The sequence below is a fragment of the Oryctolagus cuniculus genome, chromosome 11 (assembly GCF_964237555.1).
Source record: "Oryctolagus cuniculus chromosome 11, mOryCun1.1, whole genome shotgun sequence".
Classification (NCBI taxonomy): domain Eukaryota; kingdom Metazoa; phylum Chordata; class Mammalia; order Lagomorpha; family Leporidae; genus Oryctolagus; species Oryctolagus cuniculus.
The window spans coordinates 55,552,729-55,567,006 of NC_091442.1; the positions used below are offsets into that span (position 1 = coordinate 55,552,729).

A 14,278-nucleotide genomic window follows, 5' to 3' on the forward strand; every position below is an offset into this window, starting at 1 on the left:
TAGGGGTTGGGGGAGTTCGGCTGGTGGTGCAGGTTGGAGGACTTTGTTAGTGGAGATGGTGGGGAAAGTCCCTGGGAGGGAGCAGGAGTGAGGGATGTACTTGGATCCAGAAAGCTCTTATGGGATGGGATAGGAGAGGGCAGCAGAGCAGAAACTGGGTGCTTGCTTTAGGCCTTAGAGGGCAGTGGAGAGTCCCCCATCCTCTCCCCTCCCCGCCCCCCTCCAGCCTAGCGGGAACCCCCAGTGTCCACTCTCTCTTTCCAACCATCTGGAGCACACACCTCCCTCCCAGCACCAGGGCCCAGGGCTCTTAGCAGCTGGCCTGGCCCTCTCCCTGAAGGACAGGTGGTGCACAGGGGTGCAGGGCAGAGGCGTTAACAGGTGGTGGGTTTGCAGTAGCAGTCTTGCCCAGCCCCTCGAGCTCGTGGTAGGATGGAAGGAAGCTTGGAGCCCACCTGGCCTCCCCTAGGTAGCTCCGTGGTGACAGCCCAAGGCTGCGATAGCCTCCTTAAGACCTTAGGAAGGCAGCGTTAAAATCCCAGAGCACAACTCAGAATCAAAAGTGGCCTTGGAGGGCCCTGGTCCTGCCTCTGATTTGATGGACGCTCAGAGCATCTGAGCCTGTGCAGGGGAGACAGGCAAGGGGCAGGGGTAGTGTGGAGGGACAGGGGGAGGTCAGCCTGAGCTGGGTGTGTAGGACTAGGTGCTATGTTTATGAGGCTAGACTTCATCGGGAAGCCACGGGCGAGCCACTGAAAGGCCAGGCCTGTGATGGGAGCGACTCCCTCCGGCTGCTGTGTGTTGGGGACTTAAAGGGGAGGGGAGCAGGGCTCCAGGCAGAGCCGGGGGTGGAAGCTGGAGGGAGAGGCAGTTGGATGGCTGCTTGGGGAGCAGGGTTTAGCCTGGAATGGAAGACACCTGTGTTTCTCGTTGGCGTGCCTGGGTTCGGTTTTCTTTATTTTTTTCCCCAAAGATTTATTTATTTATGTGTAAAGCAAAGTTACAGAGAGGCAGAGGCAGAGACAATTAGAGAGAGAGAGAGAGACAGAGACAGAGAGAGACAGAGAGAGAGAGAGAGGTCTTCCATCCACAGGTTCACTCCCCAAATGGCTGCGACAGCTGGAGCTGCGCCGATCTGAAGCCAGGAGCCAGGAGCTTCTTCTGGGTCTCCCACATGGGTCAAGGGCCCAAGCACTTGGGCCATCTTCTATCACTTTCCCAGGCCACAGGAGAGAGCTGGATTGGAAGTGGAGCAGCCGGGACTCGAACCAGCACCCATGTCGGTTGCCAGCACTGTAGGTGGCGGCTTTACCCACTATGCCACAGCTCTGCCTCCAGCTCCCTGCCAGTGCAGACTTCGGGAGGCAGCCATGATGGCTCAAGCTACTGGGTCCCAGCCACCCATGTGGGAGACCCGGTTTGAGTGCCTGGCTCCTGGTTTTGGCTGCAGCCCAGCCATGGGTGTTGGGGCACATTTGGGGAGCGAATGCACCAATGGGGGCTCTCTCTGTCCCTCAAGCAGACAGAAAAAGATAATAATCAACCCAGAGAGGTGCTGGGGAGGTGGGAGAAGATACGGGCAGAGGTCAGCCGAGCTTGAGGGAGATGCTTGGATAGGCCACGGATTCTGGTTGGGGCACCTGTGTTTATGGTCTTGATGGTGGGAACAGGAGGGGACTCCCTGAGTGGCTGGGAGGTCTTCTGGGCGGGACAGCGCTGGCCGCGTGTGCTGAGGGCAGCGGGCCCGACTGAGAGCTTTGAGTGGAGGAGGACACTGACCGACTGTGAGCAGGGACTGGAGGGGGAGCTGAGTGGGGAATGAGGCCCCTGGACCTGCCCTCCTGCTTCCCAAGAGGCACTTGTGCTGGGCCACCTAGGAGGGGGCCACCTGGGAGGGGGGTGCCTGGGAGGGGGCTCCTGTGAGGGGCTGCCTGGGGGGTACCTGGGGGGTGCCTGGGGGGGCTGCCTGGGAGGGGCTCCTGGGAGGGGCCGCCTGGGGGGCCGCCTTTGGGGGGGGTACCTGGGAAGGGGCTGGCAGCCTGGCCTGGAAGGTAGGAGGGGACAAGCTCAAGGCTAGGGGGTCAGCAAGCAAGCAGGAGAGGAGGCAGCTGGGAGCTGAAGGGGGAATTGGGGGGTGGGGCCTCTAGGGCCGGGGGCCCTGGGGATCCAGTCCACAGGTGGGAAAGATCAGGGCTGCAGAGGTCGGGGAGGGGGGCAGCCACACGAGGACCCCTCCAGGTCCTGGGCCTGAGCACTTCTGAACGCCTTCCTCCCGGGGCTGGGCAGACCTCCTGAGCCGAGGCTGAGAGCATCCTCCCCCTGCCCCTTACAGGGCAGTGGGAGCCCGCCATGTCGCCTTGGTGTTAACCTTGATGAGGGGCTACAGATTGTGAGTGGGGGGAATGGGGAGAGAGAGGCATGCCCCCTGTGGCCTGTGACGGCTTCCTTCCTAGAAATCTGCTGGTGCTGATGGGGATGAGGTGGGTGTGCATGAGGGGAGCCCGCGGGGTGCGGTGCCAGGGGTCTCATCTCACCTTGTTCAGTGGGCAGCGTGCGTTAGGGGCAGTGGGGTGGGATCCAGCCTGACACAGGGCGGCCACCTGTAGGTGGCCGTGGGTACTCCCAGTGCTGCAGGATGGAGGCTAAAACCACACACACACACACACACACACACATGTGCACAGGCTGTATCTTCAGCAGTGGGTGCACACGGGCTCACTCCGCAGAAGCAGGGCAGGGGGTGCAGCGGGTTAAGCCACTGCTTGTGACACGGGCATCCTATGTCAGAGCACCAGGTTCCAGTCCCAGCTGCTCCACTTCCAATCCAGCTCTCTGCTATGGCCTGGGAAAGCAGTAGAGGATGGCCCAAATCCTTGGGCCCCTGTACCCGCATGGGAGACCCAGAAGAAGCTCCTGGCTCCTGGCTTCAGATCGGTGCAGCTCTGGCTGTTTCAGCCATTTGGGGAGTGAACCAGCAGATGGAAGACCTCTCTCTCTCTCTCTCTCTCTCTCTCTCTCTCTCTCTCTCTCTGCCATTCTCTTTATTGCTCTGCCTTTCAAATGAATAAATAAATATTTAAAAAGCAAGCAAGCAAGATATGACAGGACAGCATGCCAGTTCTTCAGTTTATTGGGTAGTGGGAGAGCAGAGGCCAGAAAAGTGGGGGAAGCTCCTGCCGGGGGAGAGGGGGAGGAAGCCCCCTCTCCCTGGGGAGGGGGCTGGAGGCTGCCCAAGGCAGGGGCATTCCCTGGTGGCAGGCCCCTCTCCAGCAGGACAGAGGTGGCCGTGAGCCGGGGGTGTATTCTCAGAACACAGCAGGGGAAGGCTCAGGCACACAGCGTGCTCAGCTGCGGTAGGTGTAGTGGCAGGGCTGGCAGGCAGAAAGGGCTTCTCTGGCTCTCTTCTCAGCCACCTAACACCTGCCCTGGCAGAAGGAAGTCCCTCCGCAGGTGGTGTTGAGCTGGCCACAAGGTGCACACAGGCCGGTGCTCACGGCCACGTTGCCGGTGCAGGGGGCGCTGCACACGCTGCCGGTCACCGGGCGGGAGCCCGACACGCACAGGTCCCCGCACACGACCCCGCCCCGGGAGCTGCTGACACCTGTGAATGGACATGGAAGGGAGGAGTCAGAATTGTGAGGGTGGGGTGGGCGGGGCTGCCCCTCCTCTCGCCTGTAGCCCCGCCCCCAGGGCACCCCCGCCCATCTCAGGTAGCCCCACCCCGGGAGCTGCCACCCACGGAGGACAGGGTTGGGAGGCCGGGCTGATGGCCACCCCATCTGGCCCTCTCCTTTGGCCTGGTTTATCCAGCTCTCCCTGGGGAAATTTGCCAAGAGCTTTGGTCCCAGTCCTGAAGGTGGGATGGGTGCCCACCCTACGATTCTCCATACTCACAGACATTCACTGCACCAACGCCTTCACACAACCTGAGTGAGAAAACACGGGGGAAGGGGAGAGAGAGAAGTCAACACGAGCCCATCAAATGCCCCCTGGGTGCCCTTGTGCACCCGAGGAACGCAGCACCAGGGCACGGTACTTAGCAGGGGATAAGCTGGGTTTCAACTCCTACTTGTCCGTCATCTGGCTGCATTTGTGCAGTGAGCAGCCCGGGCAACCATATCTGGCATGCCTGATATGGGTTAGGCTCCGCTTTAGGAAGGGCAAAGCCTAGTATAGGAGTTTGCTCAGCCAAAGAGACGGCGTGTGGACCCTGGAAGAGTTGAGGGTGGGCCACCTTGAGGATGCTCTGAACTGAGAGGCAGGATATGTAGGTGCTCATCCAAGCAGGACCCCAGACCTCATGCAGGCTCTGGCCTTGCAATACGGAACATGTGCCCAAGTCCCAGTCCCCTGAGACAGGGACCCGATCCACCAAGAGTCTACCTTGGGGTCAGTTCTTGGGACTGAGGCTGGGACACCTAGGGGTGGTGGAGGTGGGGTGGGATGGGGTGTTATTTCTGTGCTAGTGGAGTTCAAGGCCAGGCTGGGCAGAACCCCTACCTCTGCTCCTCGCCCTCCAGCAGGCGGCGGTAGGTGGCGATCTCGATGTCCAGGCCCAGCTTGGAGTTCATCACCTCCTGGTACTCCTTGAGCAGGCACGCCATGTCCTGCTTGGCCTTCTGCAGGGCCTCCTCCAGCCCCGCCAGCTTGCAGCGGGCGTCGCTCAGGGCCGCCTCGCCCTGCTGCTCAGACTGCGTCACGGCCGCCTCCAGCTTGGTGTTCTGGGGACCCGCAAGAGAACAGGCTGGGTTCTGCTCCCTGGGCCTCTCTGCCCCTGGCCTGGGCTGCTCCAGGCTCTCCCACCTAGCCGGGAGCATCCCCCCGACAAGGCCCCTGGCCATCCTCACCCGGTCTCCCTGAGCGACCACCACCAGGGACTCCAGTCTGGCCAATGGGCTGGAGGGCGAGTGCTGGGGTTCCCACAGGGCTCGGGCCCCATCGCTCCGGCCCCGGCACAGCTGGCCGTACCTGGCACTTGGCGTTCTCCACCTCGGCCGTCAGCCTCTGGATCACACGGTTCAGCTCGTTGATCTCCTCCTTGGTGCGGCGCAGGGTCTCCCCGTGCCGGATCACCGTGGCCTTCATCTCCTCGCACTGGGATGGGGGGGCGGGGGGAGCACAGGTGCCCCTGAGGCTCAGCACCCACGAGCCCTGCCCTCAGGTCAGCACCACCGGGATGGCGCGGGTTGAACAGTGCTCAGCCTGTGCACCCACACGGGGCGGCCTGTTCTCACCACCCTCAGGGGTCCGCACCCCAGCCTTCTCCAGGGACGCCCTGTGTCCCTCCCACTTGGTGCCCCCGGTGGCTCACCTTGCTGCGGTACCAGGACTCGGCCTCAGCCCGACTGCGGGTGGCGATGTCGTCGTACTGAGCCTTGATCTCGGCCACAACGCAGTCCATGTTCAGGTCCCGGCTGTTGTCCATCTTGACCACGACCGAGGTGTCGGAGATGTGGGCGTGCAGCACGCGGATCTCCTGTAGGAGGCAGGGCAGGGGGAGAGAAGTAAGGACAGCCATGTTACCTGGGTGGGCTTTCCCTCATCGGCCAATACCCATGAGCCCCAGGGGTCACGCAGAGCCGCCTCTCGTGTCTGCAGTAGAAAAAGCCTTGAGTGAAACCTGTGTGATTTTTGACAAATAGGACGAAGCTTATAGAAGGAAACACGGCCCATCTCCGATGCTGGCTTCTGCGATCATTCGGGCCCGTGGTCAGTGTGCTGAGGGTACTTCCTTGGGGTCTCAGCCCTGCTCTGCGGTCTGTCTCCATCCTCCCAGCCCAGCCTCATGAAGGGGGCCATTGGCCGCCAGAGAAGATCCCGGGCCCGGGGGTGGGGGTGGGGTAGAAGACCCCCGAGGCTTCCCTAGCGCACAGCTGCCCCGGAGCGGCGCCTCCTGCACCTGTCTCACGCAGACTGTCTATTCCTCTGCCGTGGATTCCCACGTCAGGCCTGGTCCAACGCCTGGGGCTCCCATCAGCCCGTGGCCATGCCCACCGTGGCTGCCGGCCCCTCACCTCCTCGTACAGCTGCCGCAGGAAGTCGATCTCCTCCGTCAGTGCCTCCACGTTGGCCTCCAGGTCTGAGCGGCGCAGGTAGGCGCAGTCCACGTCCTGTGGGGGCAGTGACAAGGGGCTGTGAGGCCCACTCTTCTTGGGGACCTGCTGGCAGGTGGGCAGGGCACAGGGGAGGCAGTGGTGGCCCCCCCACCCAGGGGCAGGCAGGCACAAACACTCACCTTCTTTAGGGCCACAAACTCGTTCTCCGCTGTGGCCCGAAGGGCAACTTCCTCTTCGTACCTGGTGAGGATGGGGCAAACAGGCCCCTGTATGCCAGCTGTCCACCCTGGCTGTGGAGCTGGCAGACAGACTGTCCATGCTCCAGCCCTGCCCTCCCGCCCACCCCCTGCTTGCGGAAGAATTGGCACAGGGCCCGAGAGGAGCTAGACTGCAGGTGTGAGAGACTGGAACACAACGGGGACCCAAAGCACCTGCTACCATGCTACCTCTGGGCTCTTGGGCAGCGGTGGGGGTGGGGGTGGTTGCTGGGGCTAGGAGGGTGGGAGCTGGGAGCTGTGTGTGTGAGCCTGTGTGTAGCTGGGAGCTGGCTGTACTCACTTCTTCTTGTAGCCTTCCAGCACCTCCTGCACGTGGTTGAGCTCCGACGACAGCCGCCCGCTGTCGGCCTCCACGCACTCGGCCTCGCGCCGCAGCGTCTCGATGTAGCCCTCAAACAGCGGCTCTAGGTTGCTCTCGCAGCACTTGCGGTTCTGGAAGAACTGCAGCTTGGTCTCCAGCAGCTTGTTCTGCTGCTCCAGGAAGCGCACCTGTCACCAAGACACAGTCTCAGTCTCTCTCCTTGCAGAACCAGGGGATGAGAGGAGGGAGTGGTGGTGGTGGTGGGAGGGGTCCCAGTGCCAGGACCGGAAAGCCCTTAGCTCTCTGACCCAGAGTCGTTGCCCGTGCCAGTTGTGTTGTTTGCCAGGTCACCGCCTGGAAGTCCTTCCCGAGAGCTGACCTGTGATCTCTAAGGCTGGGTACCAAACGGGAAGTTGCAAACCTCGCCGAGTCCAGGCTGCTCCACTCATTGGCGCTGTGCCCTTGGACCAAGCATTTGATACCTGTGTACTCTGTGGAGACCGCCGCTCACGTCACAGTGTGAATCAACCCAGCCCTGGTTCATAAAGCCCCCCCACGCTGGCCTCGCCACTGCACCAAGCCAGCTGTGGTGCCAGGGTGCAAACGACCAGCGATCTTTCAAGAAAGGCAGTGCATAAAGGGAGAAAAATGAAGTTGGCGCGGATCACTCAGATCTTACAACAGCGCAATCAGCAAGATGGCCTGGGGTGGGGCGATGCCTGAGTTCCAGCCCCTTCCTGCAGCTGAGGCGTGGGAGGCCAGCGCACCTGAGCTCCCAGCTGCACCAGGAGGGCTCCTACTCTGAGCTTCCGTCCTGCACGGGGTCTCCTTTCCCTGTCTCAACCACAGGGAACATTACACATCCATCTCCCTGCCGTGACACCAGCCCAGTTCTCGGCTCGGAGACATCTGTCCAGTAACTTGGCCGGACACCTGGTAAGCCCTTCCTCAAGCTATCCTCAGTCCCTCACCCATGCATTGGGGGAAGGCGGTTGTGGACTGGAGTTGGCCTCTGGCTCTGCAGATGGTCTCAGTCAAGTCCAGGCCACACACACTGGCCACTGGCATGGGGACCCGGCCCATTCTGTGGCCCCTGATCCTGAGCCCCAGGCACTGTGGCTCAGACAGACAACCCAGCACTGCTGCACCACCCAGCACTGCTCAGTGGCCAAGGCTCCCCGTGGGACAGACACAGCTCCGTGCCATCCATGGGATCCGCTTCCAGGCAGTCCTCCAGGGTCACCCTCACTAACCCTGCCCTAACACAGGGAGCCTCTTGTTGCTGTACAAGTCGTTATTTGGCCCCAGAGGCACTGGACACCCACCCCGTGGCCCTCTGCTCTTAGGGCAGTGCCAACTGCTAGCACTGACGGCTCTTTCCTGCTCCTGCTCAGGTTCCAGTTTTCTCTATTCCCACTCTGGTACCGCCTGTCTCTGTCGCTGGGTCCTCTCTCTTTGGCCTGGGGGGTTCCACGGCAAGTGCTCCCCTGCTGGCTCCCACCAGTGCCCACCCTGTGCAAATTCTCAGCATTAGTAGGGATTCAGGCAAGGCACAATCCAGGACACCGACCTTGTCGATGAAGGCGGCGAACTTGCTGTTGAGACACTTGATCTGCTCCTTCTCCTCGTGCTTCACGCACTGCGCGTTGGGGTCGATCTCCAGGTTGAGGGGCGTCAGGAGGCTCTCGTTGACAGACACGGTGGTGATGCAGGGGGCGCTGGGCCCGCACACGCCGCCCGAGCGGTAGCCGAAGCTGCGCCCGCAGGAGCCGGCGCGGAAGCCTCCGCCACAGAGGCTGCGGCTGCCGAAGCCCCCGCTGAGGCCGCGGTAGCAGGCGACGCCGCGGTAGGGGGCGGCGGTGATGCAGCAGCGGCCGGGCCGGGGCCCGCAGGCCGAGGCGCAGCTGAAGTTTGCAGGGCGGAATCCGAAGCCACAGGTCATGCTGACGGCGAGGAGGCGCCTGGACGGTGGAGAGGGCGGCAGAGGCTGGAGCCAAGGGCTTGTGCTCTCCGGGCTGTGGCGGGCCCTTTTATGCAGCAGGCGCCGCTGACAGTTAAAGGAGCAGCAAAGAGACAGGAGCTGTGTTTTATGGGCTTGGCATCAGCCCGGCCACTTAAGCGCCACCCCGGCTTGCCTCCACTGTGGCTGCGTCCACACTCGCTGGCGGACAGGTGCCGTTTCATCTTCAAAGCCTTTTACGAGCTTCCTGGTCGTGCGGCTCCTCCTGCTGGCACTGGTGTGGGATGAGAGGGGCTGCTGAAGGCACGGAGCAGGTGGCACCCCCTGAGCCACGGCGACCTGTTCTGAGCCTTTCCCAGAGCCCTTTGCTGCACGGGCTTAGCTGGGCTGGGGGCGGAGAGGGGTTGCCTTGAAGGTCTGAGTTAGACATTGGGCTAAGTCCATTCAGTCACCCCTCCGTTCAGGAAGCACTGACCCAAGCCCACTCTAAGGACACACCAGGCAATGCCAGGTCCCCGCCGAGCCCTGGGGTGCTTTTTTTTTTAAGCTTTATTTATTTGAATGGCAGAGTGACAGAGAGGGAGAGATAGAGAAAGAGAGAGATCTTGCATCTGCTGGTTCACTCCCCAAATGGCTACAATAGCCAGGGCTGGCCCAGGCTGAAGCCAGGAGCCAGGAGCCAGGAGCTCCATTTGGGTCTCCCGTGCGGGTGGCAGGGACCCAAGCTTTGGGCCATCCTCTGCTGCTTCCCCAGGTGTCTTAGCAGGGGCTGGATTGGAAGCAGAGCAGCCTTGCAGGATGCCGGCAATGCTAGAAGCAGCTTCATCCACAGGCTTGGTGCGGCTGCGCCCACCAGGGAGAAGGAAGGAGGCTCTCAGGGGGTGGAGTGGGGGACAGACACCGGGGTCCTGATGTGAGATCACTTCCTCCCCTCGCACCCCGAGGGACAGGGGCTCATGTGGCTGCTTAAGCTACCGAGTTGCCTTCATCCCCCCTTATTCCCTTGGGCCAGGGCAGGTGACGGCTTTGACGGCTGGCAGAGGGACCAAGCCAGGAGGACCCCCTAACCCATGGACCTGAGCCGTAAAACCCTCTGCCTTGGTCGATGACTCCTATGGGCGGCTCCCGACCCAGCCACCGCCCAGCACTGCTAAAAATAACCCTCCACGCGGCCTCACCTTTTGCCCTCTGCACTCCCTCTAGGATGTGTGGGTCAGGGGTGTCCCAGAGTAGGGCTTTGGGGTGACGGCGGAGGGGGCCATCCTTTGTGTGGGGTCTGGATTGGCCAGATGAGGGTGCCGTGGGACTCTATCAGGGGCTGAGCCACACCCACCACAGATCCTGCCCTGCACGTGGGCTCTCCCAGAGTCTAGGCCTGAGCTGGTATGGCAGGGGGGGTTCCACGGCCCCGTGGTTTGGGGGGTGTGGCTGGCTGTGGCTGAGTGGCGGCTGGGGGTCCGGAGCACCTCTCAGGGTGGGGGCTGGCCCTTGCTGCTAAACCTTGGCCTGTTCAGAGGTCAGCAGGGCACCCGAGAAAGAGCCGCCTCTCGTCTCTGCCTGCACTGGACTGGTGAGCGCGTGGAAGGTTCTCGGCGTGCTGCAGTGCCGCTGGCGCCCAGGATCCCGAGGGGAAGCTGTCTGTGTGTCCCCTGACCCGGCTCATCTACCTCCGCCTGGCGGGCTCCCTGTGGAGTTGGCTCCTGCCCTGCAAGGTGCTGTGTAACCGCCTCTTTCCCCCATCCTGGGGCTGGGAGAGCTGTCAGGACCTGAGTTGATGGCTGAATGGACCCCGGGGACACAAAGCCACAGTCCGCAGGCCAGTGAGGACTCCTCCTTCCATGTGCAGTCAGAGTGGCCAGCCACACCCCCTGGGGGCTCCCGGGGAGGGATAAGCAAGTGCCACCTCCCTGCCCCCCAACCTCCATGCTGACCCCGGGGCTGGGGCTGGATTGCACGCGGCCAGCGGGGTCTTGCATGGGGCAGTGTCCCAGGCCAGTGGGATGCCTGGGTTAACAGAAAACAGCCCGTAGCTTTACAAGGGCGCTGTGGCCACCCCAGGAAGCCCTAATTGGCCCAGAACAAAGGGCAGTGGGGAGACACACAGGAAGCTGACAAAGAGACGGCAGCAGGCCAGGCTGCTCCCTGCCACCACTGGTCCCGCCCTGAGCAGGGGCCGTAGGGCTCTGACTGAGCCGGGGCTGCACCCACCTGCCGTGGGGACCATCCCGGCTGCCCCGGGGGGAGACTGTGCACCCTGTTGCCTGCTCTTCTGACTCCCGCCTACCTCCCTGGGCTGGTGGCCAGCACGGGGCCTGTTTCTAACTGTGTTTCCTGCCTGGCTTCTGACCTATGGGGATGCTGACTAATGTCATTTCACCTTGCCTTAGTATATATGGGCCTCTGTTTTTTGTTGTTGTTGTTGTTGTTCCTTTTTTTTTTTTTTGTAAAGATTTTGTTTGAGAGGCAGAGCCACAGACCAAGAGAGGGAGAGACACAGAGAAAGGTCTTCCACATGCTGGTTCCCTCCCCAAATGGCCGCAACGGCTGGAGCTGAGCCGATCCGAAGTCAGGAGCCAGGAGCTTCTTCCAGGTCTCCCACGCAGGTGCAGGGGCCCAAGGCCTTGGGCCATCCTCTACTGCTTTCCCAGGCCACCTCAGAGAGCTGGATCAGAAATGGGGCAGCTGGGACTAGAACCGGTGCCCATATGGGGTGCTGGCACTGCAGGCAGCGGCTTTACTTGCTACACTACAGCGCCGGCTCCTGTCCTGTCTTAATGGATTTTAAAAACTATTTATTTATTCATCCATTAATTGATTTAATAGAGAGGCAGAGAGAGCTTCCGCCTGCTGGTTCACTCCCCCAAATGCCTACAACAGCCAGGGCTGCGCCAGGCTGAAGCCAGGAACTTGGAACACAGTCGAGATCTCCCCCAAGAGTGGCAATGTCCCATCCGCTGAAGCCACACCTGCTGCCTGTCGGAGCCTGCACTGGCAGGAAGCTAGGGACCAGAGCCCGGCTACCCCAGTGTGACACGGAGACCTCTTGGCTGCCAGGTCAAACACCCCCTCCCCCATGAATTTTTAGTAAATAATCCTGTGACAAACACCAGTTAATGCCTTGTTCGGCACATCCCACTGATCTCCAAATACATTTTTGGAGGTGGGGTTGTTGGGCCCTGGGGAGTGTCTCGGCCCTGGGTGTTTTTGCCTGTTGGTGGCTGGGCTGGATGTGGCTGCCCTGTTTTGAGGAGGAGCCACCTCCCCCCGCCCCCCAGTGGCGACACAGGAGCTAGGAGTCAGCATTCCGTCTCCGGCAAGCCTTGGTTCTTTATCTGTCGAATTGGGATTATAATCCGGGGCTGCCAAGCCTCTGTGAAGACCAGCTGGGCTGGTGCACGGGTGGAAGCTCATGGAATGCACGAGGACAGGGCTGCGTGTGCGCCCGGCTTCCTCCCCCAGGCAGGGGCTCCTGTGCCTGTGGCCGCCAGTATTCTTGCCACCTCGACACTTCCAGTTTCGCCTCCTGGAGCTGGGCTCACGATGCAGCAACAAGACCTGTGACCGAACTGAGAAAATACAGCTGTAGAACACGCTCAACAGCTGACCTGCGGACACCTCCCTCCCACACAGCTCTCTAACCCAGCCACCTGCCACACAGCTCCCTAAACCACAGCCACCTGCCACACAGTCCCCTAAACCACAGCCACCTGCCACACAGCCCCCTAAACCACAGCCACCTTCCACACAGCTCCCTAAACCACAGCCACCTGCCACACAGCCCCCTAAACCACAGCCACCTGCCACACAGCCCCCTAAACCACAGCCACCTGCTACACAGCCCCCTAAACCAGCCACCTGTGGAGACAGGAAGTTGCAGGATTGCACGCCGGGCAGGGGACGACCCTAAACGAGGACCTTCAGGCACTCGCCAGTGAGCCTTGTAAGCAGGACGAGGATGCCCACTGGCGAGCCGTGCCCTAAGATGCTGGCCCTTCCTGACCGAGAGAAGAAAGGTGCATTCCGGATCAGAAGAGAAGACTTACAACAGGCGTTGTCTTCAGACCACGGATCCACCACAGAGAAGACCCCACAAAGGAAGGGGTGTTTAGCCTAATGGTAAGGCGCTCGGATCCCTCAGGCTGCCTGGGCTCAGTTCCTGGCTCCAGCCACCGACTCCGGCTTCCCGCCAGTGCACACCAGGGGTGGCTGCGGTGATAACGCCAGAGGCTGGGTCCCCGGCACTCCTGTGGAGGCTGGGATAGAGCCCTGGCCCAGCCCCAGCCATCGGGAGCACTTGGGGAGTGAGCTGGCAGACGGCAGACCTCTCTGTCTCTCTCTCTGCTGACCTGTCAAATCAATAGAAACCAAAGAATACAAGAAAAGGAAGAAAACCCAACATAATCAACTGATAAACTATAGAGATAATGGAGTAAGCTGAGTGGGGCTGCCAGATACAAGAACAACTTGCAAAAACCAAAAGCACTTAAAGAATCAGTACCAACCAGTTAGAAAACAACCAGAAGATCACTTTTTAAAAAAGAATTATTTTATTTATTTGAAAGTCAGAGTTACACAGAGAGAGAAGGAGAGGCAGAGAAAGAGAGAGAGAGAGAGAGAGAGAGGTCTTCCATCTGCTGCTTCACTCCCCAATTGGCTGTAACAGCTGGAGCTGTGCTGATCCAAAGCCAGGAGCCAGGAGCTTCTTCCGGGTCTCCCACATGGGTGCAGGGGCCCAAGGACCTAGGCCATCTTCCACTGCTTTCCCAGGCCATAGCAGAGAGCTGGATCAGAAGAGGAGCAGCCAGGACTCAAACCATATGGGATGTCGGCACTGCAGGTGGTGGCTTTACCCGCTACGCCACTGTGGTGACCTCAGCACTGCCACATCTTAATACGGACAGAAAAGATATATTTACAACATAATGTTATAAACTATTTACAAGATCTTTATGAAGAACAATATAAACATCTTATGAAAAAGCATACAAAAACTCTGATTAAATGGAACTTTATCACTTTAGGAATACTTTGATCTTAAGTTATAAATTCCCTGTAAATGTCTTGGTAGGTTCAATGCAAACACAGCAGCAACTTTAGCTGGACTGAGTTCCTGGTTCTGGCTTCAGCCTGGGGTCACTGGGGGCTTTAGGAGGGTGAGCCAGCAGGTGGGAGTTCTCTGTCCCTCCTGCCTCTCAAATAAATAAATGAAGGGACTCCTACAAATCAACGAGTGAAAGCAGGGCACCTAGTAGGAAGCCCCCCAAGGATCTCAGTGAGTAGCTCACCAAAGGGAAAGACCAAATGACTACTGAGATTAGCAGAGACATGAGGACTGTCCATGGACCTTAGAAAGACCCAGGTCAATATTGGGGATAGCTTTAAACATGTGTGTATTTTTATTGGAGAGAGAATATTACACTCAGTGGCTGACTCCCCAAATATCCACGGTGGTTGGGGCTGGAGCTGGGGTTGAAGCCAGGAGCCAGGAGCCAGGAACACAACCCAGGGCTCCCACATGGGTGGCAGGGACCCAAGGCCTTGAGCCATCACCGTGGCCTCCCAGGGGTGTGCATTAGCAGGGAGCTGGAATAAGGGACAGAGCCGGGGACTCACACCTAGGCACTCGATATGGGATGTGGGCATTTCAACCATTAGACCAAATGCCCGCCCTGTGTCATCCGAA

The 14,278-nt window shown here is 60.3% G+C and overlaps 1 protein-coding gene across 1 annotated transcript; it reads right to left on the bottom strand.

Moving 5' to 3' along the window:
* Positions 1-3,114: 3,114 nt before the first annotated feature.
* Positions 3,115-8,663, bottom strand: LOC138843002 (keratin, type II microfibrillar, component 7C). Its single transcript, XM_008256696.4, has 9 exons — positions 8,206-8,663; positions 6,615-6,823; positions 6,236-6,296; positions 6,015-6,110; positions 5,312-5,476; positions 4,969-5,094; positions 4,501-4,721; positions 3,895-3,926; positions 3,115-3,601 (listed from the first exon to the last, which is right to left on the bottom strand). Exons 1-9 carry the CDS (start codon positions 8,575-8,577, stop codon positions 3,414-3,416), a joined length of 1,470 nt encoding a protein of 489 aa, XP_008254918.2. The 5' UTR covers positions 8,578-8,663; the 3' UTR covers positions 3,115-3,413.
* Between the last annotated feature and the right edge of the window lie 5,615 nt (positions 8,664-14,278).

What these genes read in the sequence shown, in the direction of transcription:
- LOC138843002 (XM_008256696.4), bottom strand. Translation starts at nt 8,577, where the DNA reads ATGACCTGTGGCTTCGGATTCCGCCCTGCAAACTTCAGCTGCGCCTCG. An exon ending in CTGGAAGGCTACAAGAAGAA is followed by an intron (nt 6,297 to 6,614) that starts GTGAGTACAGCC and finishes CATCCTCACCAG; the next exon opens with GTACGAAGAGGAAGTTGCCC. An exon ending in CGTTGGTGCAGTGAATGTCT is followed by an intron (nt 3,602 to 3,894) that starts GTGAGTATGGAG and finishes GTCCATTCACAG; the next exon opens with GTGTCAGCAGCTCCCGGGGC.